The sequence below is a fragment of the Salarias fasciatus genome, chromosome 1 (genome assembly GCF_902148845.1).
Source record: "Salarias fasciatus chromosome 1, fSalaFa1.1, whole genome shotgun sequence".
Taxonomy (NCBI): Eukaryota; Metazoa; Chordata; class Actinopteri; order Blenniiformes; family Blenniidae; genus Salarias; species Salarias fasciatus.
In genome coordinates this window covers 6,209,010-6,235,405 of record NC_043745.1, presented here as the reverse complement: position 1 = coordinate 6,235,405, position 26,396 = coordinate 6,209,010, and the positions used below count along the sequence as shown (strand labels likewise).

The 26,396-nt window shown below is 44.1% G+C and overlaps 1 protein-coding gene across 2 annotated transcripts in view; it reads right to left on the bottom strand.

The window, feature by feature from the left end:
- Positions 1-451: 451 nt before the first annotated feature.
- Positions 452-26,396, bottom strand: part of adamts17 (ADAM metallopeptidase with thrombospondin type 1 motif, 17) — an 86,798-nt gene continuing 60,853 nt past the window's right edge. The window contains exons 14-24 of one of the 2 annotated variants that reach the window (XM_030098040.1): positions 22,860-22,987; positions 16,980-17,100; positions 15,682-15,756; positions 14,085-14,165; positions 13,140-13,297; positions 11,329-11,488; positions 8,798-8,933; positions 7,875-8,079; positions 7,645-7,797; positions 1,223-1,400; positions 452-866 (exon numbers count right to left, since the gene is read on the bottom strand). In XM_030098040.1, the coding sequence (XP_029953900.1) occupies positions 715-866; positions 1,223-1,400; positions 7,645-7,797; positions 7,875-8,079; positions 8,798-8,933; positions 11,329-11,488; positions 13,140-13,297; positions 14,085-14,165; positions 15,682-15,756; positions 16,980-17,100; positions 22,860-22,987 (1,547 nt within the window). In that variant the 3' untranslated portion in view covers positions 452-714. The remainder of the gene's footprint in view (positions 867-1,222; positions 1,401-7,644; positions 7,798-7,874; positions 8,080-8,797; positions 8,934-11,328; positions 11,489-13,139; positions 13,298-14,084; positions 14,166-15,681; positions 15,757-16,979; positions 17,101-22,859; positions 22,988-26,396) is intronic. The other variant, XM_030098048.1, reaches the window with a different exon arrangement.

The following is a 26,396-nucleotide window of genomic DNA, read 5'->3' as shown; positions in this document are numbered from 1 at the left end:
AAACTTGCAGAAAGATGTCTTTTAAATCGACATGCTGAATCATGAAGAGAGAAGTGAAAAAGTAAAAAGCACCGTGAGCGCAGACCCTCAGAGTGAATGCTACATTAGCTCTCCACGGCCCGCACACAGACCTGTGGATCAGTGGGTCTCCTGCCATGAGCCGGGCTGATTCACTGCAATCTACAGCATCTGAACATGGCTCCTGATCATATGTACACATTATGCTTATTATTACACAATACTTTATACTTTAGTATCATAATTTTTACTTACATTAAACCTTTACCGATGGTTTGATATTGCAACAATATGCTATAATACAGTACAACGGAGTAAAACCAACGAAGAAAAGCACAATTCAGGAAGGCAATGAGAGGGGAATCGCTGGTGGTGAAGGTAAAAAATATCTTCTTCAAAATCAAGCATGTATTTGTCAATTGTGCAATAAAGCTCCCCCGATAATTTCATGTAGGTTTTTCTTTCTTTTTTTTTTTTTTGGTGTACAGCAAAAGTAATGTTGATCATCTTCAAGTCTTCATCAAAACGAGAAGCTTAATGAGCTCATTTCAAATGTACACTTGCGTATACCTGCATTTTTTTTTTCTTTTAAATACAAAAAGTTTCATCCATATTAGAAACGGACTTTTTTTTTATACAACATTTAACAACGTTAAAAACATTTACAAAAGGACGAGAGTATGTGCATTTTGGTCATTAGCTCTTGTGCACTATTTTCTTGGCGTAAAAGTCCCTACAGGTTTCACAGCAGCGCTGGTACCACCTCATGTCCTGGCAGAGGTTCTTCTCCCGGATCACGCGGCAGTACACCGTCCACTGGTCCCCCATGCATTTGTAGGTAAGAGCAGCTGTGGGTGAGGAGGGAGAGATGTTAAACAGCCAGTCTGCACCTAATCCATCAGTGTATGCTATGAAATGTGTGTTCAAAACAGAAACTGCACAAAGGTTTATTTTCCAGACTATAAATGACCTTTTCTTTCAGTTGTTTAGCAGATCATGTGACTTCACATGCCAAAATATACCATGTGTGACCACTAGGTGTCACTGCTTGACAAAAGAATGCTGCTACAGCACCACGGAAAAACATAAAATTTCACCAAATGGAAAAATCTGTATGGCAGAATCTAAATCAAAAATGGTGAAATGTGCACCAGAGTGTGTGAGAAACTTGAACAGCTGCTCTGAGGCGCTGGGCGTGTCTCACCTAGCCTGGGGGAAGTGATGGTGTTCACATTAACTTTCTCATTGCAGGTCCCCTGGTGGCAGGGTCGGTAGGTCGGGGGTCTCAGCATCACGGGGCAGTCGTTACCGTGGCGACCGGTCACTTTATGCATGCACTGGACCACTCGTGACTGCAGGCCCTTCCCACAGGACGACGAGCACTGAAACAGCCAATCGCAGGTGTCAATAACCATGCAGTTACTAACTTCCTAACACAGCCCACACACAAGTGACTGGTGGAAACAAAATGAGTGATCATGAAGAGAAAACTTGGCAGCTTACTATGTTAAGAAGCTTAAAAGGTGAACGAACTTCACTGAGTTTTACTGCTTCAGCAGTCTTTAAGCACTCTATTCACCGATGCTGTAAAGCAAGGCACTAAACACGCATTAGGAGCAATCTGGGGGCATAAAGACACTTGATGGGGATTTAACCAACAACCTTGAGACAATATGATGGCTCGATTAACCAACTGAACCAGTGTAGGAAGATCAACCAGGGAGGTTTCAGTTTGATGCTAAAACATCAATCAATCAACCTTTATTTATACAGCACTTTTCATATTGATAAAAACGATGCAATGGCTGCAGGTGTGGTGGAGGAGGTGGGTTGGCAGGGAGGGAGGGGGACGGGAGGGTTTTTGGGGGCTGTGATATCCTGGATCATGGGGTACGCCACTGGAACCCTGGGGGGCGCTGGCCTGGGGCGGGTAGCTGCCCGTGGGGGCCGGTTCTCCTGGGTCTGGTCATGGCTCTCTGCCTGAGTGGACGGACTCGGCTCTTGGGCTCTCCGCTCTGATCACCTCCTATGTTTGACAGCTTCCGCCTCCTCTAACATGTAAAACTCCATGAAACCCACGATTCATTTGGGCTCAGCACTCATCCAAAACTCTCCATGGCAAATACAAGGAAGCAATAACTCCACTCTCTTTCCTGAAAAACCAAACAGAAAACCAAAAGCCCTGTCTATTCATGTGAGGATGTGGTTTAACACACTTCAAACTCTTTGTTGGCCACCTTGGCCTTGTTTCTGCTCATTCCAGACCTTCTGTTCTCTCACTACAGACACTTCAGTTTGATGCATTTGAAGAGCTCCTGAAATGAATGCTCGTTATGTTTTACTGTTCTTCCTCCCTGTTTATGATTTTGGTGGATTGGAGTCGAGGCTCAGCCCACATTCGGGAACCACTGCACTAACTTAAACATACACTTCTAAACAAGAGATATGTTTGCGTTTGTCGGCTCAACAATAATCCTGACCTCTGAATTACTCCTCTTTCTGTAATCGTTCAACAGTTTCACCTCTTTTCTTTAGTTTTCCTCCGTTTGATTGCACTTCAACAGGAGTAATCGGCCAAAAAACAAAGTTTGTGGTTGTTAATCTCAGGTTTGTGGGAATTGCCACCAGCTAACTGCCACTGCTCATATTCACACCGTACTGCAGGTCGGCTGCCAACGAAAGAGACCTGAAGGACTGCTTCAAATAATAAAAATGGAGATGGCGTCGCGTTATCATCCTCTGTGCACCAGTTTGTTATCACTAACTCTGCATGTGGAGACGTGTTCCACAGTAGGCCGGCACATTAAAGTGCCTGCTGTTCCTTTAATCATCTTTATTGGGTGTATGGAGCTGCTGGTATCAAATAAAACATAAAGCAGCTGTGTGTCCCTGAGGGAAAGCCATGCGCTTTAGTGCACCTTCATTACAGCGCTGTGTGCACTCAAAACATGGCTGCTGAGTTCATGCAGGAACTTCTGTACGTCTCTGTAACTCTCGAAATGACCCGCGGTCACAGAGCCACGGCTGATTGGTGATTTTAGTTGACCTATTAGCAGCTACACTGGACACACATTTCACATTTTATACGTTTTCTGCATAAATAGGAAACAGATGCTATGCAGATGATATACTAAATTATATAAATTAAATCAGGCGATCCTGATAACATGAGAGATATAAAAGGTCTGGATAAGGAGGGATCTCTAGTGAACAACCTCTCAGATTTGCTTACTTGTGGTGCTACATTGATGCTGTGAGCTGGAGGAAGATGCTCTATTATCTCAGTGTTAAAGAAACAGAATTATGAACATAAGAAAGCAGCTGAGTCAAAGAGATCTTACACAGTGATGTCAATGTCAGTTTAATGTCTGAATCTGCTGAAGCTTCAACGATGCTGTTGATACAATCAAGTTTTGAGTGTCAATTTATCAATAAAGTTCTCCCTGTCAGGTAAACAGGAGCCTAGTAACACAATAACTGAGCCAAAGCCTCATATCGTTCTAATAATGCATAATCAAACAGCAAGACAAACAGAGCCATCAACCTCTGTTAAAGGTGCTGTAGGCAGGATTTTGCTAGTCAATGCTAATTTTTCTGTGTTTTCTTTGGATTAAATGTTAGAGTATCCATTGATAATCCTTTAGGAGTGTAGTATAATTGCACTACCGCGAGGGCGCAGCGTTTCCATCTGTCTCTGTTCTGAGCTGAAAAGGAATCTCAACCGCTCCAGGTATCTTTGACCAATCAGAAGAGCCCCTGAGGCTCTATCCTGATTGGTCGAGGGGGCGCCGCTTTAAAGCTTTGTTTCTCGTGAACGCATACGAGGAAGTCCAGACCCGCATATTTACCTGCTTCATCAGGCATAACATCATCAAAACTCCCCGGAGGACACTGTCTGTTTCTACTGTAGTTCTTTAAAAAAGGCTTTGACCCCAGGCCCTGTGAAAAGGTCACAGGTGAATCAACCCGCCGGCGCAGGCGGCCGTGACACTGCCGGCCCGACTACGGGTTTCAAATCGCCATCTTGGATGGGTCAAATCGCCATCTTGCAAAGGTAATCCTCCCTACGGCACCTTTAAAGGAAAGTCAGGAGAACGAACAACAACATCTGCAGAAGCTCTCCAACAAAAATACAATGAAGAACTGTCTGGAAATAAATGCAACAATTCAATGAGTGTCATCGTTTCCACCAGTCACTGAGATAAAATACTTGACTCAAGAGTACATTATTAGCAATCCTGGTAAATTTAGCTTTTAGTTGTCAAGTGACCAAATCTGGTAACTTCTTCGAAACAATCAAAAGTTAATTGAAGGAAGTAACAGAAGAAAGGGAAATAAGCTGTGATGTTCCTTGATAGGTGTTCCAGTCTTTCTCATATGAGCCCCCAGCTAGTGAGTCTGATTGATGCCTTTATTTTTCCTTTATGAGGAGGAAAAGTGAAAAACTGTGAATAAACATCAGCACTATACACCGAAGTCTACTGTAATAATATTTCGAAGGCCCAATAAGTGCATTGACTCTTTAGGCGTTTAATTTTGTATCATTGAATTACACCACTATAAGAGAGGATCGCAGAATTATAAAACAAATGTACAGTGGCGGTCAATTTTAAGATTAAAACAATAACAACGCCTCAAATATAATTGCTTTAGCTAAAATCTGATCACTTTTCACAAATTGTTTTGCACACTGAAGCTGTTCTGGGTCAGATTTAATCCTGAATCCACTCTTGAGGGTTAAATAAATATAAAATGGTAAAATCGAGAATACTGAAATTAGACAATCTGCTGTTATGTTTGAATTCTTTTGTAAAACAGGTTATGTTATTGTGTGAGTAAAGATATTCTTCATCAAAAAATGAGTGTTGTGAAACAAAGGTCAAAACTGACATGTGAACGTATTAAACATGAACAGCATGTCATGTCATAGTGTAAAAGAGTTCTTTAACAGCAGTCTTCCAGTTACAGTTTTCAATCTACACTTATTCTTATGTTTTCTGCAGAAAGTGCTGAAAGTGATCTGGCTGAAGCGGCTCTTCCGTCACGGTGAGACGACAGTACGATGGCGAGGATAGGAAGTGGAAACGTACAGCTGACTGATCCTGTGGCTGGAACGCCAATGTTCACAACTCCCACCTGTCCCCTCTCCCGCCACGCCGCAGGATCATGAAGAGGATATTTCAATAAACTAATGGATCCAGATCAGGTCCCGGGTCACCGGGCCTCAGCGGACCGTGGCGTGCGGCGTTGTGTGGCGGCGGCCCGCTGACAGTTATTAGATGTACTGATATGTCACAGGACTTATGGGGGGAAAAAAAAGACAAAAAGCCCCATTAGAGGAGATTGTATGAATGGACGGAGGCTCAGGTCTCATTAGAGCTGTTAAATGGTGCAGTCAGCTGACGAGAACCTGTCTTCAGAAATAGAAAGGCAGAAACACAATGCTTCATTTGCTTAACGGCTCCTCTTGTTCTGTGGATATCAGCATCTTCCATCACAGCTGCGACAGACAAATCTGTCAACTTTCACATCTTCAGCCGTTTATCTTCATTCTAAGGTACCAAAACGTGTCTTTTTGTTGGACGTTTTCAGACAAATTGTGTATTATACCACTTTATTCAAAAATATGCTCTTTTTACTTTTTAAATTCTATTTAAATCCAAAAATCCACGAATGTCAAAGTGTAACTGCATCAAAGCAAGACTTGTTTCAGCTATTTATTTTTATATACATGAAATCATGTACAAATCAGAACAAAATGCTTATTTACCTGATTAAAGGTTTCTTTAACTAATTCAACCGAGCAGATAAATTATTATTATGATCAAATATTATGACAACTCTCACAGTAGCAGAGCTGATGGAGCTGCTCAGGACTCATTTGCTAAGCATCATTATTCTCCAAAATGAGTTTATCAATTTCCCCACAGACATGAGCAGCTCATATGTGGGATGGAGCATAAATAGAAAGTGACGGACACCGGAGGGCCTGGAGCTTTGAGAACGCTTCCTGCGACTGACAGTCACATGTTTGAGTGGGAGACGGACACAAAGACAAGTTTACAACTCAGCAGCACTTTCCTTCCGTTACTTTTGAGGAGTTTTTGATGCAAAGCTAAGAAATAATAATTCAACAAGACTTCAACATTGTCAGTGTTCATCAACAGCTCAAGACAGAGAAACACAGTGTGGACACAAATGAGTGCTAGAGTTAGTTAGGGCTGATCAAAACATTGTAAATATATGACTGATTTTTGATTGAATATATAAAGTATAGCTATGTGACTAATAATGACTAATTGAACTGTGATACATGCACGCACTCTGCATCCATTCTCTGCAAATGACAGAATGTCAAATAGCACAAAAAAGACTAATTGCAAAAATTTACAAAATCTACCAAGAAATGAATCAACTGCCAGGTTGAATTAATTGATGCCAATTTGACATTATGGCAATACTTAACAGTATCGCCCGTTGCGCAGCTCTAAATGTGACTCAAACTCACTCAAATCCTTAAACCGGAGCTATGAAGCAACTTTCTTACAGCTTTTTGCTCATTTAATCACATCTTTGGCCTGAAATATCGGCATACATGCGTCTTGTTCTCTGGAGTGATGCATGTGTGAGCTGGACTGTCTGTCATGGGAACATTTCATTGACAAGAGGATCTGCGCCCCCTGGTGGTAAAGGCAGAAACAGCATGTTGATGGGGTGAAGCAGGTGGAGGTGCAGGCAGCTCCAACCAAACTTCTCCAGGAAAAAGTGGGATCTTTCACGCAGCTTGTTAGAATTTTAAAGACCGTTATAACCTCTTTATTTATGTGAAATGTCATTATTTTGGGGGTAACTGTCATTAATGATCACTTTGGTAACAATAGCAGGATCAAATTGTGTTGTTTTTCTTTAATCACGTCAAAAATGTTGTTTCTACTCTGTGACCAAACAAAACACTATGACAATAGTGGCAAAATCCCCAAAGTGTTCAATCATCCTGGTGAGGGATCAAACACTGAGGTTATCAGTGTACAACAACACGTCTGTTTCAATACACAAGGATCGATTTCAGGAGGAAATCTTCCAGTTTCCCTCCAAAAAAGGAAAACCAGACAGCAGAGGCCATACATGAATGTAAGCGTCTGAGAGTAACAGTCCACCATAAATTAGCATCATATTAAAGGTGTGTGAAAAAGCAGTAAAGAATCCTTCATTTGAAATGTTTCATCTCCATTTACTGAATCCCTCCTGACATTTTCCTTTGTTGCATATTCCTCACTTTCAGGATAATCTCGTTAAAACGCGACGCAAAATGTCACAAATACGCTCAACAGCCTGGCGATGATACTGGACGTGGCTCCTCAGATTAATGGAGGCTTCACCTGAGTTTCGGCTGAGAGGCTCTGGTCTGTTTCAGCCGTACAGAGTGTGAGAAGCAGCTTTAATAAGCAGCAGCTGAATTCAGTTCATTCAAGGACGCGTCTGAGACTCGGTTATACGGGGTGAAGGGAAAAGAAACAGCAAGATATAAACCTGCAGTTACGTGAAGGAGCAAAAACTTCCAGCCAAACACCTTCTTCCTGTCGATGACCCGAGATTCAAACAGAGAAGAAGAAGCTTCTCTCGTACCTTGGACCAGTCGCCGGTTTTCCACTCGTAGCATCTGGAGTGGTCCTCGCAGGACTCCTCCTTGGTGGGCTGGGACAGCGGGTCGCAGAGGCCCTGGGGGTTGGTGCAGGTCACGGTGCGCCTGCGAACGCCCTGCCCACAGCTGGACGAGCACTGGAGCGGGAAACAGGAAACGTCACAGCTGCTTCAGAAAGCCGGCGCGCCTCCACGGACTGGGCGGGGCTCCGTACCTTGGACCACTCGGACGCCTCCCACACCGTGAGGCAGAGGCGGCCCTCGCAGCCCTGCAGGACCGGAGGTTTCCCCCCCTGGCAGTACAGGTCCCGGGTGTTGATGAGCGAGCCGTTCTGGAGGTGGTACACACACACCACCTCCCGCCGCTGCAGACCCTTACCACAGGTGGCGGAGCAGGACCCCCACTCCCCGGTCACCCACCTGACACACACACACACACACACACACACACACACACACACACACACACACACACACACACACGACTTGGTTTGTGTGTGCAGCTTAGTATTTGTTCTCATGTATTTCTGGACTGGAATCTAAATAATGTATTTGTACCCCTCTAAAAGAAGTTCCACCGAGGAGAGTAAAAAAGTATGATTAGTTAGTAATCAGCAAGAAAAAAATCAGTTGTGCAGGAAAACGTCTCTCAGTCTGCACAAAACGTAAAAATCAAGACAAAGAAAACAAACCTTTTGTCAATGTTGTTGGTGCCGTTTCTATAAAAACTGAATACTGTAGAACTTAAGTCTCTTTTTCACAAGCTAAATACAAACAAATGTAATAAAACAATATTCCATGCAGCATCTTTTTTACGTCTTTATGCAGAATCATTTTGAAAAAAAAAAAAATCATTATGTGATCACGTTACATTCAAATTTAATTAAATCCAAAAACAAACATTTCTACCTTTCAGCTTGTTCATTCTGTCACTTTAGTCTATTAAAACTCACTTGTCGCCTCTAAATTGACAGCAAATTAAAATTTGTCACGAGAATGACATCAGAGCAGCACGATACTTCTATTAATACGGTTTATTTCACATAGAAATCTTTATTTCTATGATAGATGGAGATCAACAACATCCTGTCAGTATGGACACACTGTGTGTGTGTGTGTGTGTGTGCGCACGTCTCACCGGTACTGGCAGGGGTGGGAGTTGCAGGTCCGTACTTGGGGCTGTGGTCTGTTCTCAGGCTGACAGTAGCTGTCGTTGACCACCTCCATGGTCTTATTGGCGATCCTCATACAGGAGACCACCGTCCTCCTCTCTCCTGAACACACACACACACACACACACACACACACGGGGCATTGAGCTGATTTCCCTGCGCCGTGCGGAGGGGGCGCCCTGCATGTGATTACTGGCCGTCTGTGTTTGCGTGAAGGCGTCCGGGTTACATAACGTCTCGCATCACGCATCCGAACGGGACCTCAAGCGGATCCACTCAGGTCCGCCATTAAAAAGAGATCAGCTGAGCGGCGGAGGCCTCACCCCTCACCGCTCTGCTCACCGCTAATCCGGGAGCACCTGACCTTGTCTCCTGAGCGGCGGCGGCTGCCGCCAGCTTCAAAGCGCCCTTCTCACATACATCCATCCTGAAGTATTTTGAGTGCTGGATTACCGATATTACAAAGCAGTAAGAGGATGAGCGGACAGGCCCGGGAAAGCAGCAGTGGGGTGCCAGGCAATTATGAACACACCGCGCGCCGTGTGTGTTCCTCAGAGGGAAGTCTGCCCCGGCTAATATGCTGCTGATCGCTGGAATTAGCTCATGCCTTCTCAGACCGGCCTCTGATTCGATAAAGTAATATTGTGTGCTCTTGGCGAGCCGAACAGAGGGAAAACTCCGTGACCTGACATGGGTGGGACGGGCTTTGTGCAGAGGGAACATGTGCGCCGCCGGATCGCTCTGGCCTTGAAACGGTCTCAGCTATTTCCTGCAACATTTGTCTTCAGGAGAGAACTTTTATAACAAGCACCGTGCTGCGAATGCGAGTCAGGTATGAATAAACACTCCGGCTGGAGCCATGTGGGCACATCGATGCACCAGCCTACCAGAAAAGCCCCAGAAAATACTGTTTACTGTGCTGAGAAGTGAACAAAGGTCAGTTCTGAAAACCGATTCCAGTGGGCAGCGACTGTTTTCTATTTTCTGAGCTGATTTTTCCTTAAAACTCACAGTTGCACGCTCCGACATGCTCCTCGTGTTGATGCTCCAAACCTGACGTGCATGGACCGGAACTCAAACCACGGTATTTTCCATTAACATTTCAGATTTCCCTGCAGGACGACAGGTGGACACTTCTGTTTTTTTTTTCTTCTTCTGCTGCTGTGCCATTAAACACATCTCATCTTAACAGCATCTGTTTATCACAGCTGCTTGAAGTTCAGGCAAAGACAAATAAAAACTTTCAAGGTTGAAGCCCTCCCCTCATCGCAGGTAAACAATGTGCCGGCTCCATGAGGAGAGGAGGTCAGGTGCCTCTGGATTAGCGGTCAGAGCGCCGGCGGGGGGCGGGAGGCCCACCGCTGCTCGGCTTATCTCTTTTTAATGGTGGATTGGATTTCATCCATCTTCCAGAGCTCCCTGTAGATGTTTGACATCTCGAGCCAACATCACATTAAGTAACATCAAAGTGATCACAGCGGCCGAAAAAAGGGAAAACAAAGCAGCTTCCTTAATGTAACCTTGGCGTGCGCGGTGGCAGGAGACCTCATTTTGTGACAATGAGGATTTGACCTTTTCGCGGCGGCGGGCTGTCGGTGCTAATTCATCTGTGTGGAGAGCAGATCCGCCCTCTGCGGAAACGCCACAATAGAACGCCGTTCAGTTGACATTTTCCCCACGTTAGAGGAGGAAAGCCGTAATTCACTCCCACTAATTTACTACCGAGGCCTCGAGATTATCTGTGAATACTCAAACAGCACATCTGCTCGATTCTGCTTTCAACGGTCTTTATCGAACAGTGACGAATAATGTTCCTTAATCTATTACACACAGATTTTCTTTAACAAAGTAAGAGCCGATAGGACAACAAACAGCCATAACATTATAACTGCTGAGTAGCACAGCCAGGAAAGTAATAATTTGGGACTTTTTGCAATGTAATAATGACAATAATGAAACAACCGGCCAAAAGTGTAATGAGATATTTGATTCATCATCGTGACAGGTTTTTACCAGAATCGTTTTATTGCATGATTGAAGCTGAAATAAAAAATTAGATGTGCACCCATACTGCTTCTTTAAAGGATGAGTACTGACATTTAGCTATTTGCTGATATCAAATACAAATACTTATTAAATGCTATTATAACTGTTTTCAGAATGTTTTATTTTCATCTGATGCTTTAAAGTTTCAGGAAACATTCAACTCACACTTTAATGCTCCATGTATAATTTTCTTCACCTTTGTGCTGCAACATGTGGTAAAAATTAAATAACTGAAATCTTATGTATGACTAAACCATAAAACTGACATTTTTCAGCATTGAGTGGTTCATTAAAGGTTTCTCTGCCTCGCATGGTTCAGTTCCAGGAGGTTTAAAAAACACATAAACAGGAACAAATTCTCTATTTTAGAAGTTTTTGTGCAGTTTGCTTACGAAAAATAAGCACAGTGAAGAGACAGTGAAATAAGCTGTGCGGTTCTCGGCGCGCTCACCTCCTCCACACTGGACCGTGCAGTCCTGCCAGCTGCTGTGCGTCCAGATGTACAGGTACTCCGGCTCTCTGGGCTCCTCGCCGCTCCGCTCCTGACTGGTGTTCAGAGACACGGTGTACTCGTAGTGAATGCCGTAGCTCTGGTCGTGGAAGAGAAGCACCTGGAAACAGAAACCCGGAGGTGAACGGAGGAGAAAACAGGAAGCTCACATTCAGGGATCCGGTCAACGTTTCCCCCGACCAGGACAGGTTTCTGACGACGGTCCCGCGTGGAAACTTTGCACCTAATGAAGAGAAAACTCATTCAGGGGATTATCTACTCAGTTAGGAGTGATTAACTGACAATCCAGCACTTCTTCCTCGATAAAACAGTCCCTTTGGACTAAATTCCATAAATAAAATATGTCCAGCAGAAAACTTCCTCAGTGCCGACATGGAGAGTGTTCAACTGGATTGGTCACTGATTTTAGAAACTTGATACTAATAACTCATATGATCAGAATCCCTTCACATCATCTCCACTTCTTCCTAAACTCATCCCACTTCCTCTCACGCCTTTTCCACTTCTTCCTTCAGTGAAAAAGTCCATGTTACAAATGTTATTATTTACATTCATAGATGTGAATTTCCGAATAAAAAAACTGATATTTCAGTCTTTTACAAGGACACCTACAATCGACAAGTGCCTGGAAAAAAAGGCCAAAAACACTCTGAGTGCATCCTGTGTGAATTATTATAATCTGCAGATGCAAAATGCAGCACATTGTATGAATATTGATTTGCACCAGCAGCTGTCTCACGTTTCCCCCTGAAGTCCCTCGATATCTCCTCAGAGTGACTGCTGACCCAACGTTTCACCTCTCTCCTGCCTAAACATCAGCCGGAAGCCAGAAGGAGGCGACACGGCCGCTGTCCCCAGCGTAAAGACAGCAGTCTGCTCATCCAAAGATATATCATTTAAAAGACATTTCACTAGTTTTTCTCCCTCCAAATGTGAATCTCATGGTTTCTTTTATCGATCGGCACTGACTAAAGTTCGACAAACATTTGGAAAGTGTTGTGTGTTCACTAAAAAAAAAAGAAAGAAAAGTGAGTGTAAACTATAAAGCAGGGTCTAATATCAATATATTGCTGCATACTGCATCTAAACAGTAAACATATTCCTAGATTTTATCATTACCATGAGAAGATTAACTGCTTTCTCATTTATTAATAAAAACTGAATGACAGTTGAACTAGAAGTGATTTAATGTTCATCCTAGAAAGAGAAAGAGTTGAAAGATCAGTTACATGTGTTGCATATGCAGCGGGAGGATTAAATGCGGAAATAAAAGAACATTAACTCTGTAACAAAGAGACATTCCTGACCAGAGCTTCATTAGTTTCCATTACAGTCCAAACCACTGACTTACAGCTATGCCCAAAAGCGTAATCAGCTGTTCATCCATGTCTGGCGCTCTACGAGGGGCGGCTGTGTGTGTTTCCTCGAGCGCACAAACCACACAAATACAGAGGAAAAAAATGAAAAGTGAACCTTTTCCTTTTTGGAGCAACACATTTCTGGATGAGAACTGTTTGAGAACCAAAAACTATTAAACAGGACTGAAGAAAAGGGCCAGAATGACGAATTCTGCTTTTCATTATGATTTTATGTATTTCCAAATCAGAGCATGTTATGAAAATGAGACATAAAGGTCGAGAGTTTGGGAGAAATAATCTACAAGCTGCTTGTCACTTTGGAGGACTGAACGTTTGTGCGTCTGGCTGCGTCTGCGCCTGGCTGGATTTGGAGTTAGCGGCTGATCGGTTTACCATCAGGTGTAAGGGAGTCTTAGTGGGTCCCTTGGCAGACATCTTCTCCCACAGCCCCCGGCGAACGTAGCGCACCGTGGTGCCGGCCAGCTCGAACTCTCCTGGAAGCTCGATCTTCCAGTCGTTGTTGATGGACCTCTTGCTGGAGTCTTTCAGGGCTGAAAGGACAACAAAGTCAGATAAAAGGAACTTTTTTTTTTTTCTTTCTCAAGTGTTGAGAAGAAACATGAGAGTCTTTCTGAAACGGCTGGAGCTCTGAACTCTGCCGAGGAAACTAAAATAAAGACAGTTTTTTTTTTGTTTTTGTTTTTTTAACGTGGGTTTACCTCCACGCTGAGACTAATTGTCGCGCTGCACCAGTCGACTTCTACTGAGCTTCCTCTTTCAGGATGCTCCGATAACTATGGGAATTAATGTTTCACCACAATACTTGAAAATCTGGACCCTGAGGCAGAGGAGCAACCAAAACTAATGATGCTGCCTCCACCGTGCTTTACCTGAGGGATGTTTTCAATGCTATACAAACTAATAATTATGACCATTCTAAACAGGATAATGCCAGAAAAACTGCAAAAAAGATAAATATATATATATATATATATATATATATATATATATATATATATATATATATATATATATATATTATATATATATATATATATTATTATATTTATTTATAAAATAAAAACAACTAATAAAAACAAAATGTGAAAATCATCATTTGTAGTGGGTTTGTCAGTGATGTGGTGGAACAGACACTGTGACGTTTCAATGTCTGTTTGCTTCAATAATTGGTTTCTATCCATCTTTACTGATAAATATGACGTTACAGGAGCAGGACTCAGCAGAGACACTGTGGTTACAGCTATGTGCACGAATCAGCGTACGTCTGAAGGCCGTCACGGTCGCTGTGGCTGAGAAGCAAAGCAGAAGCGCGGTTACCCAGAAAGCTGTGTGAAGGTTTGTCCTCCACCACTTTGATCCTCCGGGCTCCCGCGGGGATGACCACCGCCTCGATGTAGCCTGACGGACAGAGGGGGACGGAGGTGAGGCAACACAGGCAGCCAGAGGAAGCTGAGACTTTCTGAGATCCTTCAGGGTGGAGCTTCATTGCACCATCATCACCATCGTGGTCCAGTGAGGATGCATTACTGAACAGCACCAGTGGGAATAATGCATTCTGGGACGTTCATGCACAGCAACGACCGATCAGACCCAACAGTGTCTGAAGTCTGTCGTTTTGGGGACATCGATGCATTGCTGTTGACAGCAGGAGCTACTTCCCAGAATGCACTGCAAGGTGCAGCTGTGGGTTTGGAGCCCGATTCGCCGCTGTTTCCAGAACGCAAGCATCAGGCGTGGTTCAGTAATGCCAGCTCATACTCACCGGCAGGTCCCCGGAACCACCACAACAACACAACGGCCCCGAGTGACGCAGTGGCACGGCGTGAGGACGGTGACAGCCAGTGCTCAGGTGACACCAGACGCAGACACAGCGGCGACACAGCGGCGGAAATTTCGTCAGATGAACCCAAAGGATGAAATGCAAATCAGAAAGGAGCGAAAGTGACTGAAAGGACCCGCTGCTCTCAGCAGTAATGTGATCCTCCTCTAATCGAACAGCGTTCAGGCTGTCTGGATTCAGGCGCTGTGTGTTTATTTACATTAACGTAAATCGATCAGACTCAGAAATGTCATTTATTGCTGAGCTTGCACATTCTTCACACGCATGGCTTTTCTGCACAAAGGCAGCATCCATGGAGCTATCAACTTTATTTATATTACTTTGTTTTGTGGCTTTTGATTCTGAAAATAGTCCAAATCTGAACCATAAGTTCATAAGAAGCTCTGACTCCATTCCAGCGAGGCACAAGCTGTCGTTCTTCTCTTTGCATTTCAACACGCTGCGTTCACGTCAAAATCTCGTGCGCTCAGGCTGAAGCTGACCCCTTTTCCAGAAGGTTCGAGCAGTTTGTATCCACAATGAACCAAACAGGCAGCTGATCGAACCCCCCTCCACCTCCACCTCCACCTCCACCTCCACCTGCACCACCCGGCCGCTCCACCTCCGCTCGGACGCAGACAAGTGTCGGGCTCTCCTGGGTTAACGCACACGCTAAATTTGAAAAGATGACGTTCTGCTCGGGGCTGTGAGCGTCAGGCTGTGTGAGCAGGCGGCAGGTCCAGATGTGTGTGTGTGTGTGTGTGTGTGTGTGTGTGTGTGTGTGTGTGTGTGCCGGGTGGAGATTCAGGCCTGTGAAGCCAGCGTTTTATTGCAGACGGCTCTCCCCTCCCGGCCGGCAGAGAGGAATGCGTCCCTGGCAGCAGGTTACGGGGAAACGCGGCCAAACGGCCGCTTATGTAACCAGAGCCCAGCGGCTTCTTTCTTTAAGATTCAAACTACACCCCCCAGGGGAGCCCACAGATATGCTACTCTCATCTACCTATAGTGAAACACTCCAAGCAGTGCAGGAAACACACACACACACACACACACACACACGCACACACACAAACACACACAGTGCATGCACCTTACATGAGAAACACTTGGGGACGGCTCTGGGTTTAGCCATCACACAGGTAGATACCCTCTTACACTGCCTACTGGTAACTGGAGGACAAGACAGGGAGACGGAGGTCACATGTCCGGCGGACCGCACCAAGCAGGAACACACACGGTTAAATAAAACACACACACACAAACACACACCCTCTCAAACTTTCACTGATCTCACTTCCTCAACAGGAAGTGTGTGAAGTCTGCAGTGGCTCCATGGAGAAACCACACAATGACACCTAAATACACTTTCTAAAATCTCAAAAACGTTCCGGTTTCACACTTTGAGGTGAGAAATGTGAAATAAATGAAAGACGTTCACAACAGAGTTTTCAAGCGAAAAATGGAAAACATGCTGCGTTTTAAATGATGACCTTTCAAATACGTCTCTCAGCGAGGTCAACGTGGACGACCTCGCCTCTCTCACAGTCAACACACCGTGGCACTTGTGTTCACCACTGGAGTGTGTTATTGATCAAATAAATATCATGTACATTCATTTTACATATATATTGTGACTTTTTTGGACTCATTGGTTGATTGTTTAAAATTCACGTAAATCATGATACATGGAGGCGATGGGGCCAAACACTACAGATAGCTTGTCTAGTTTCATAATTTTCATTAATTGCAGAGTTCCTGCATGCTGTATACTTAATCTCATTGTCTGGAACTATCTTAAATAATCAGCTTTTTCAAATTACAAGACAGGACATGAATTAATTTTCAGTAGACATTTACTGTAGAAAGCGGTAAAAAGCTGATCGAAACTCTAACAGGTTGTATTTCATTGTATATTTGGGTAAAGTGATTCAGCATGAAGCTTCTTCAGCCTCGTAACTTTTAAAGTACTTTTTCAGGTGGAGTACACTCTTTTTATTGTGGATATTTCTCAACAAGTCAGGACAGTTTAAATTTAAGATGCCCATTGCATCCAGTTATTTCATTTTATTATATATACATATTAAAAATGTAGTGGGCGTTTGCATGAATTATTAATATCTGTAAAGGACATGAATCGACTTGAGCACAGCTTCAAATTCCGCGCCTTCAGTTTAGTTCCAAACAGTTGGGAATGAAAACCGCCTTTAGACCTGGACCTGTGTGTCCAGAACGGCTTTTAATCCATCAATAAATAAATCAAGCGTGAACTGTCGCACTGAATTATGATGACCTCTGTACAGTCACCAACACACACACACACACACACACACACACACACACACACACACGCACACAGACACACGGACCAGTCTGACAGTGAAGCACACACTCACCCATTCCCTTGGTGTGGTTGAAGTCTCCTCTCACAATCCTACAGGAGCGTCCGTCTCCGTTACAAACGCCACAGCGGTCCTCTTTGGCCGAGGAGCCGATGATGCCGTCACAGCCGATTTTCTGCAAAACAAGGAAGGAACACAGACATGCAGACACTGACCAGACGTGACGACAGTAACTGCAAGACATGCGATTGACCACCAGGGGCACACTTCATTTCATGTGTAGAATCAGTTCAGCAGTGCTGCACAGATTTAGAAATATTTCCACTCGGTCTGTCACTTTAATGCATTAATTAGATTAATTAATTACACGGAAAATTAACGCATTAAAAAAATTAATCTAAGATTAATTATCGCACACTTGAGTGGCAGTTCAATGTGAATGGAACTGTTGTCTTATTCAGAAGCATGTTATACTTGCAGTATTCATTCTGAATTGCTGAATTTAGTTTGCTTCAGTGGTTTTTGAGACTCAGCCTCATTTTACTTCAGATTTTTTTTTTTTTTTATCTATATTTGTACTGCATTTTTCCAACAGTGCACCAGGCCGAATGAGTTTGCTGGGATGTACTTAAACTTTTTCTTCTTTTGAATTTCGTTAATGAAACATGCTGAAAGTGTTATTTGAGTTGCCTGATTGGGCTGACTGGGTTTTGGACAGGACGTCCGGACTTCGCTTTCATTCATCTTCAATAAAAAAGTGGATCTCAAATCTTCTCTTCTCAGTGTTTTCTTTTGACGAGTCATGCACTACAATTCTGTAACGTCCATGAATTTGAATTCTTCACTTGGGGACCTAAAGCAGATATGAGATTAAAATGTGATTAATTAGATTAATTAATTACAAACCCTGTAATTAATTAGATTTTTTTTTTGATCGCATGACAGCACTAGTTTCAACATTAAAGATCATTGATACAGCTTCACAAGTTATTCTGAGCATCATCTCTACTTCTGAGTTCCAGCTTCATTGATTAACTCCTTGATGATATGTAAACACCAGACGGGCGTGTCGAGCTTTGTCGAGGCGGCGGTGCTGGCGTTGGTGGTGCTGTTGCTGGGGGGGGGGGGGGTGCAGGAAAATGACTCTCTACAGTCAGTTTGGGACAGCAATTCAGGCCCCTCTCGGTACCACAGCACCCTCGACGGCTGCCTCGGTTGCCAACACAAAGACAGACATGAAGCGTTCTAATTATTCATGTATCATAAGACTATTATTTACTGGCCCGTCCCTCTTGAGATCAAAATGCACTGTGTGGTCTCTGAAGTGAAATGAGTCTCACACTCCTCATTTACACGATCAAGACTTTTTGGTAATATTTAAATGTTTTGAGTTCCCAGGACCTCGTCAGTGGGAACCTTTGAGTTCCTGTCTCTATGTTCTGACCAAAAAACATTAGTGAGGACACATGGTGATGTCTTTTGTGCGGTCTTATGTTGTACAGTGAGAGAGGTTCAAAGATGAACAGAGAAAGTATGAGATGATCTTCGGACTGCGTCGTCGACTGTTTGACCCACAACTTGTCGTCAGCTTCTCTGACGTTCCCATGCAGTACCCTGGAAGTGAGGTCATGTAGAAATCTTTTGATGCATCTGAAGTGCATTCAGTGAGTTTAGCATTGTGTGTCCATGTCTCACATTCATTCAAGGCAAAGTGAGGAGCCTGAGCCTGTGTACAGAGTTCTGCTCTTCAGTAAGCTGTCTTTTGTTCTCTTTGTCTGATTTCGGCATCCGATGTCTTCGAAGCTTCTCATGTCGTCATTTGTAGTTCAGCCACCAATCAGAAGGTGGTGTTAAAACTTCAGGAAATACATGCAGCAGTCTCTGTGATGCCTATTTCACATAACTGTTGAGGTAAATCTTGAGTTGTTGACGTAATGAAGCCAGTTGGTTTCTGCTCAGAGTGAAGCTAGAAATCAGTCTGAAACCGACATCCTCACATCTCCAAACTGTCGTTCCAGTTTCTGCTGTCTGAAGCCATGAATTCACTAACTGTCAATGCAGAAGCAAAGCTTCATCACACGCACTTATTCCAGAGGATTACTGTTGTGAAAAAAGCTCAGCAGTCAGGTCCTTCTCAGCAACACATACTAATGACCGCTCGCTATCAGAGGGGCTGAGCGGCTGCGGACTGGATGTGCTTTCACCTCTCTAATGAGAGAAGGAGAAACAGAGGCTACCTGGGATATAAATAACTGCAGACTAACAATGTAATCCAGAACCATTAAACTGAATTTCAAGGCCAAAATGAGAACACCGCACGGTCAATCCCAGCTCCGTGTGGTCAGAAAGAAAACATCAACCTTGATTTATCAATGAAAGTCACTGCTGCCTCTGATTTATTTACTAACAGTTCCACTCTGTTGGAGGACCAAAGCAACGCAAAGCGACGCAGCGGAGACGGCAGCTAACTGCTCACAAAGTAGCATTAGCATCCAACCACAGTGAAGGGGTGAATTTGTTACGACATGCATGTTGAAAGTGGTGAAATGCTTCAATGTGTGGACTTCATTCCGTGTTTTTTTTAAATCCTGTGTCTTTAATGACGTGTGTTTTTGTTGAGATTGTATTTGTTCCTCTTCAAGTTGCTTCTAAAGTTGCAGACTTCTGCAAGTTCTCCAAATATGACGGCTGCCATTCTCTCCTCAGTGCACTGCGTTTGGAAGAATTCAGCAGTGAATGTGAGGCAAATCTGGAAAACATTGAGATCTGCAGCGATTATCGTCTTCCCATCCAACTCTCCGTAACGTTGTGAGATCAGCCGAGGACTGTCAGCGATCCACAGACCCCTGGTTTATCTGGTCACACACAAGAGCCTCACCAAAACATCAGGAACTGATGCAGTGTGACCAGCTCACTGCTATTTTTAGAGGATTTCTTCTGAGTTTTGTAAACACACTCTGAAATTCAAACTTTCTAGGCTCTCTATGAGTGTATTCGAAAGCAGAAGCACGTCACAGAAATCAAGGACAGAATCACAAATCAATAGCAGATAATCCATGCACCTCTGCATTTCAGCAAGGCGAGCTTTCACACACAGTTCACTTGTTAAAAAGCAGGCATCCCTAATTCTGCCCTCCAGCTGTTGCTTGTGGCCATTATCAGTGTTTCAGGTGATCAGACCAGTGGTGAGTCAAAAAGACACATTTTTCATCATTTATCGAAGTGAAACAAAAGGTCCAATGCCTTTAGTGGAAGAACAGAGGACAGAGTAGAGCACACACCCATACAGTTGTGGCCTTTAAAGTGACATAGTTGAAATAATTATCATTGTTTGTTAATGACCCCAGTCAGTACGATGTGTGAAGCTGGACCACGGGCCAAAAGACAGGGCCTCCATTCAGCCCAGCGAGACGTCCAGAGTCCTCCTCCAGCCAGTTATTTTCATAGCTTCGCTGAATATATTCCTCTCCCCTTTTCCTGTCTGCTTCCTCTCTCTCCTCTCTCTCTCTCTCTTACTCTCGTCGCCAGTGTTTTCATAACATGCCTTCGTCTCACATGCCAGGCTTAGAAAAACATCCATCCACTCCTCCTCTGCTCTCCGCCTCCATCCTCCGCCCGAGCGATCGGAGCGGCCTGCAGCCTGGAATGCTTTGGAAGAAGTCAGGAAGCTTTGGGACGGCGAGAGGTCAACGGCACAGGGAGAACATGCAAACTCTCGGCCAGGATCCAATGCAGACGTGCGCTCGGAAAGCAGTGCACATGTGGCTTTCCACTTAGCCTTTCAGCAAACACACCACTTCTTGTTTGTCTTCTTCTGTTTTCCATTTGCAGCAGTGTCTTGGAAGCGATCGCGATTTAGCAGAGCTGGATGCTCGTGCCAGTGAAGTGAAGTGAATTGAGCACAAACCGTCTGTAAATGCAGACGCGTATGCAATATATGGCTCAGCTGTACTCGTTCTGAGGGATCTCGCACAGTTAATGATACATGCGTCATTGCTGAGATGTAAGAAGTGAGTATTTTGTGAGCACATGTGCGTCATAATTGCATCCATATTTGACTTTCTGGACGAGTCTCTCGCTCGCTCACACACACTCACTTTCTTTTCCCCTCTCTGCCTTGGCCAGGAGGAAGGGGAATTCCTCCCAAATGCACCAGCATCAAACATTTGCAAATAAACACAAAAGACTGACTGTGGCAGAGAGACTGGATCCAAATAAACTGCTCAACCCTCCCCAGGGGAGCAGGCCGTGGATCCAGTCCACAGCTGCACACAGAAAGCCAGTCAGCTCCTCTTATTGATCCCCACAGGGTGATTGCTATTCACAGTGGGATACATCTTTATTATCTGATAGCTTGTCTGTTTTTATGTGATGACAGTGGTGTGTAATCACGAACATGACCCCTCAGTCTGATCATCTTGCAGTTCAAGTATCACAACCTGGCTTCACTGCAATAACTAAATTAATCCATAATATAAATCAACACTGCTTCTTATTGTTACCACTTGGAGAGTCTAAATATTTCATGCACGTGCTGTTACGTAACCAAGTGATCAACTTACGATCTGCTCCACTACACTAGTGAAGAGAAGGGGGCATCCAAAAGTCTCTTTGTCATGTTTGGTTTAGTGAAAACAGACCCTGATGGTGCATGTGTGGGGTCCGTTTGTGCTAAAGGGACCATTAAGTAGAGCGAGTCTGTTTGTAGAGCAACTCTAGTTGCAAACAAACCACGGCGGCTGAATCAGCGTTACACCAGAGACCAGGCGTTTATAGCCAATAGAGTGAGGGCTTCTCTGTGACGCTGATGCTGAAAAGAAACCCAAAGAACAATGAAAGTTTTCTGTTTTCACTCGAAAACGTCAACGGGACCTCACTCGCCTTCTGCTGATATTATGGCGGTCATGGAGTAGTGTAAAAGCCTGTTCTCACCTCGCATTAACATGCATTGAAGAGAGTTTACTCAAGTGTCTGCAGCTCGTCCAAAACGCCGCAGCCCGCCTTTTAACTGGCACACGGAAATATGAGCACATATCGCCAGTGTTGTCGTCACTTCATTGGCTACCTGTCCGCTACCGGATTGATTTTAAAATGTCTTTATTTGTTTTAAAATCTTTGAATGGTGTTGCCCCGCCATATTTGTGTGAACTGCTGGTGCCTCATGTGCCGGGACGTCGTCTCAGATCAGCAAACGAGGCTCTACTCCCGGTTCCTGACACAAATTTCAAACGCAGGGGTTACCGAGCGTTTTCTACTGTCGGTCCGAAATTGTGGAATGATTTACCTCTGCACATACAGCGATTGGATTCTCTTCCTTTTTTAATTCCCGCCTTAAGACTGACTTATTTTGTTTGGCTTTTAACTACTGTGAGACTGTATTTTACCGACAAGTTGCCAATGTTGTCTTATTAATATTTTTATGTCTATTTCTACTGTTTTACTTTGTGTTTGTACAGGACTTTGGTCAACATTGTTGTTTTTAATAGTGCTTCATAAATAAACTGGATTGGATTGGATTGGACTGCAGTTTGGATGATCAGAGCCCTGATTCAGACAGTTTACGCTTGTCTGTATCTGCTGTGTGTATTTATTCTGTGCAGGCACAGCAGCAGCGTTTCACACAAACTGCGTTTTCCCCGGTTTCCACAGAGGCAGAGTTTGTTTCAATCAAAACGAAAACCCATAACGCTACGAAAGTTTTGAGTTTTCACTTGAAAAAACAGAACAGGAGACAAAAGAAAGCTTAAATCCCCCCCCCCCTGTTCAAACACACACTGTGTTTTCTCCACTTGTTGATGTTTTGATCTGTAGCATTTACAGGGTCAGACAAGTCGACATGTGTGTTCTGGACAGAGGAGCCGGGACGGGAGCAGACCGAAGGAAGTGTGATGGTATGGCGTGTGTGTGTGTGTGTGTGTGTGTGTGTGTGAGTACCTGACATCTCCCATTAACACACAGGTCAGCCTCATACGGTCCACAGGGAGTTCCATCCATCACTCTGTCAGCCATCAGCACCGGGACGTCTCGACCAGCGGGACTGCAGAACAACACACACGGCTTTTCTGTCCACCACACACACACACACACACACACACAGTTTGTCACAATGCGCTCTGTTCTCTTGTACATAGATAAAGTAACTGCCAACAGTAAAATCACAATCAACAAACACACGTGAGCGTAAAGGTTCCTCTAAGTGTCCTGCGGTCTGCACAGCTCAGTCATGAGAAACACACTCTGGATGTTTTATTGGTGTTTAGCTGCTAAGGAAACACTGCAGTCAGCGAGGCTGGTCTGATCAGGACCATGACATGAACACGGCCGAGACGGACACATAAAATGGAAATGCTGTCCACCCCTGGGACGACTGCAGCAGTTATCGTGTTCGCGCATTTAATTAGTTCCACCTACATTTACAATTATTCGTTGCTTACAATGAAATGGTTTAAGGGTCTAGGAATGATGATTATTCCTCATTTTCAGAGAAATCCTTTCATTCAATTATTTTCTCAGCGGCGTCATCCTTTCCAGGGTCGTGGGGGCCTGAAGCCAATCCTGGCCCCCATCCTGCCCTGGACACACAACCCAGCACTCTCACACCGAGGGGCAGTTTGGTCACCAATTCAGCTGACATGCATGCTTTTGGACCAGTGGGAGGAAGCTGGAGTACCCAGAGGGAACAGGGAGAACGAGCCCGTAATTGAACCTGAGACCGTCTGGCTGTGAGGCAAGGGCGCTCATCACGGCCCAGGAACCGAGGACTTCAAGGAGCTGCACTTTGACTTCGGGCAGCCAGCCGTAACGGATGATCCGAGACCCGGTTTACACAACGTTTCAAGAGAAAACACATCATTTCCACTTTTGCATTTACAACGCACTGTTTTTTAAACTGTGTCCGTTTAAACTAAACTTTGTGGAAACGCTGCAGCTTTCATGTTGGGGTACACACACATGCACGCAGAGAACAACACGCTTTAAACATTAACAACTGGAGAACAGGGACATTGTTGAGAACGTTCAGGAGGTTTTTATCACATTATTGCTGCCTGCAGATAGACTTTATAACAATAGGGTTAAAAGAAGAAGAGTCATATTCCTCTGCCGTTTTGGACATAAGATTTTATTATTGTCTCATTTTGCGGTGACTTCAGGAGCTTGAAACGGACTTGTGAAGACGCCGCACTGGTTCCTTCACATTAATTGGTGAAGTCGCTCTAAATAAGTGATGCCAGCGCTGCAACAGTACTTCTTCAGTGTGGTGAAACAAACATGCGTCATCATCGCTCCTGGTTCCCATTGTGAACACACACACACTCACTCACTCACTCACTCACTCACTCACTCACTCACTCACTCACTCACACAATCAAACACGGGACAGTGGAAAGCACTGTCATCTCACAGGATGCGCGAACCTGGTTTGAAGCTCCCAGCAGGTGTTTGCATGTTCTCTCTACATGGATGGAGGAAAGTCCTGATTCAAGTACATATGGCACGAGTTAAAATGTAGAATTAGTGAGTCAAACATTATTTTCCATTCATTTGTGGTGTCTCCCAGACTGAATGAATCTGAAGCCAGTTACTGGAATGCTTCTGCTCCAAACGTGGCAGAAATGTTGATTAAAGGATCGAACACAGAGGGAAGCGGCTCCCCGCCAAAGATCTGCCAGCTGAGAGCAGACCCAGCAGGCTGCTGTGATTCTGGGAGAGAATAAAAAGCGCGTCTGCCTGGATCCATATCAGCCTAATTTTGGAAAGAAATTGGAAATCAAAGGAAGATAAAGCACACAGATAACACCTGCGTTCAGTTACTCATCTGTGCTCTTCTCCCGTCATTTCTCCGCTCTCCACAGGCGTGTTTCCAAACAAAATACATGAAAATATCCCACTTTTTAATGCAGAACCAAATTGGAGCAGTTAGGAAAGGTCATCTCTTTTTAATCAGTCACCTCCGCAGGGCCGCAGGATACCGACTGAAGCAAACACTGGCCGACGATAACAGAGCTTTTAGCATCAGACGGCCTTTTATATCTGTCATTCAATGTCACCGAAGAGGAGACATTAAAAAAAGCAACGGTTGCAATGCAGCTCATGAGCAACTTAGGATGCGAAAAGTGTCGAGACTTTGAAGCATCAAAGTTAGTGAGAAATCAATGAAAACTAAGCCATGCAGGCTGGCTCCCAAACACACACCAATTCCCCTCAGGTGCTGTGAAATAAGGTAAGAGCACTTCAAAGTGTTTCCACTTCGACGCAAAATGTGTGCCTATCTGAAAGTTGTTTGTCCGCAGAGAGACATGTGAAGCTGATAGAGGTTTGATGTTAAACAGGACCTGTTTATCAGAAACAAACCAACACGGCTCCCTGTGGCAGGGCTGTTTGTCATGCTGCCACTCATGGATGTACGCAAACACAGGCAGAAGAGGAATACAAATAAAGTTTGATTTAAAAACTGGTTGAACATCAATCGGCAGCAACAAACTGAACTGACAAAACTGGGATAAAAATGCAAAGAAGGGAGGAAAAATTGCTAAAATTCGCTACAAAAGAAAAAACATTAATTTCATGAATTCAATTTGTTGCTATGAAACATCATGAATGCAATGTGTGTTTTAGTTGTTTTTAATCAACTTGTTTTGCGTTTCCAGGTAAATTTAATTTGGTGGCAAACTGTAAAAGCGTCTCGTCCGGTCATAAAGGTTGCAGACCTCTGGCTGAGATAGTTTCCTATGATACCCGAATATCTAAATTACATCTAGATTAAAGTCTGAACTCTGACTGGGTCAATTCCACAGCTGGATTTTCTCCACTTGAAGACTTCTGCATTACATGCTGATGGAAGCCTGAACCCATGATGCTTCCTCCACCGTGCTGGTCTTCTTGTGCTAGTACATAATGTTTTTGTAGTAAGTAGATCAGATCATCTGATATTTGCCTTTTATCTTTATTACCGTATACGTATTGCTACTGAAGACGAATTGGAATTTTGTGTAAAGTGGTTAATATTTGTGTTTAATGCGCACAGCTCCGCAGGGCCGCCGCCTCCATTAGTCGCCTCCTGGCTGCAGTGAAAGCTTTAAAGTGCTGCTCGTCCCTCAGGACGCTCATAAACAACATTGTTTTCGCTGCAGCCTCCCATTTACAGGCGAGGTAAGTTTTCTCAGTTATCCAAACAACATTGACACCCGCTGCTCAGTTCACACACAGCACTGGTGCGGTGGGAATACTCCCCCCACCGCGTTCTGCTTTTTATCATCGGACAGCATGTCTTTGTGTTAATGCAACGGTGGAAAAAATAAATAGAGGACAATCACACCTTCTACTGATTTTTTACTGTATATGAAGACTCTGCTCCTCTGGGTGCTGACATTCCCTTCACATTTCTCTTAAGTGCACCATTAGCTAAAAGTTTGTGAGGCAACTCCTGGACACGTCAAGCTGTGAGTTTCATATAAATCCTGTAAATAGGAA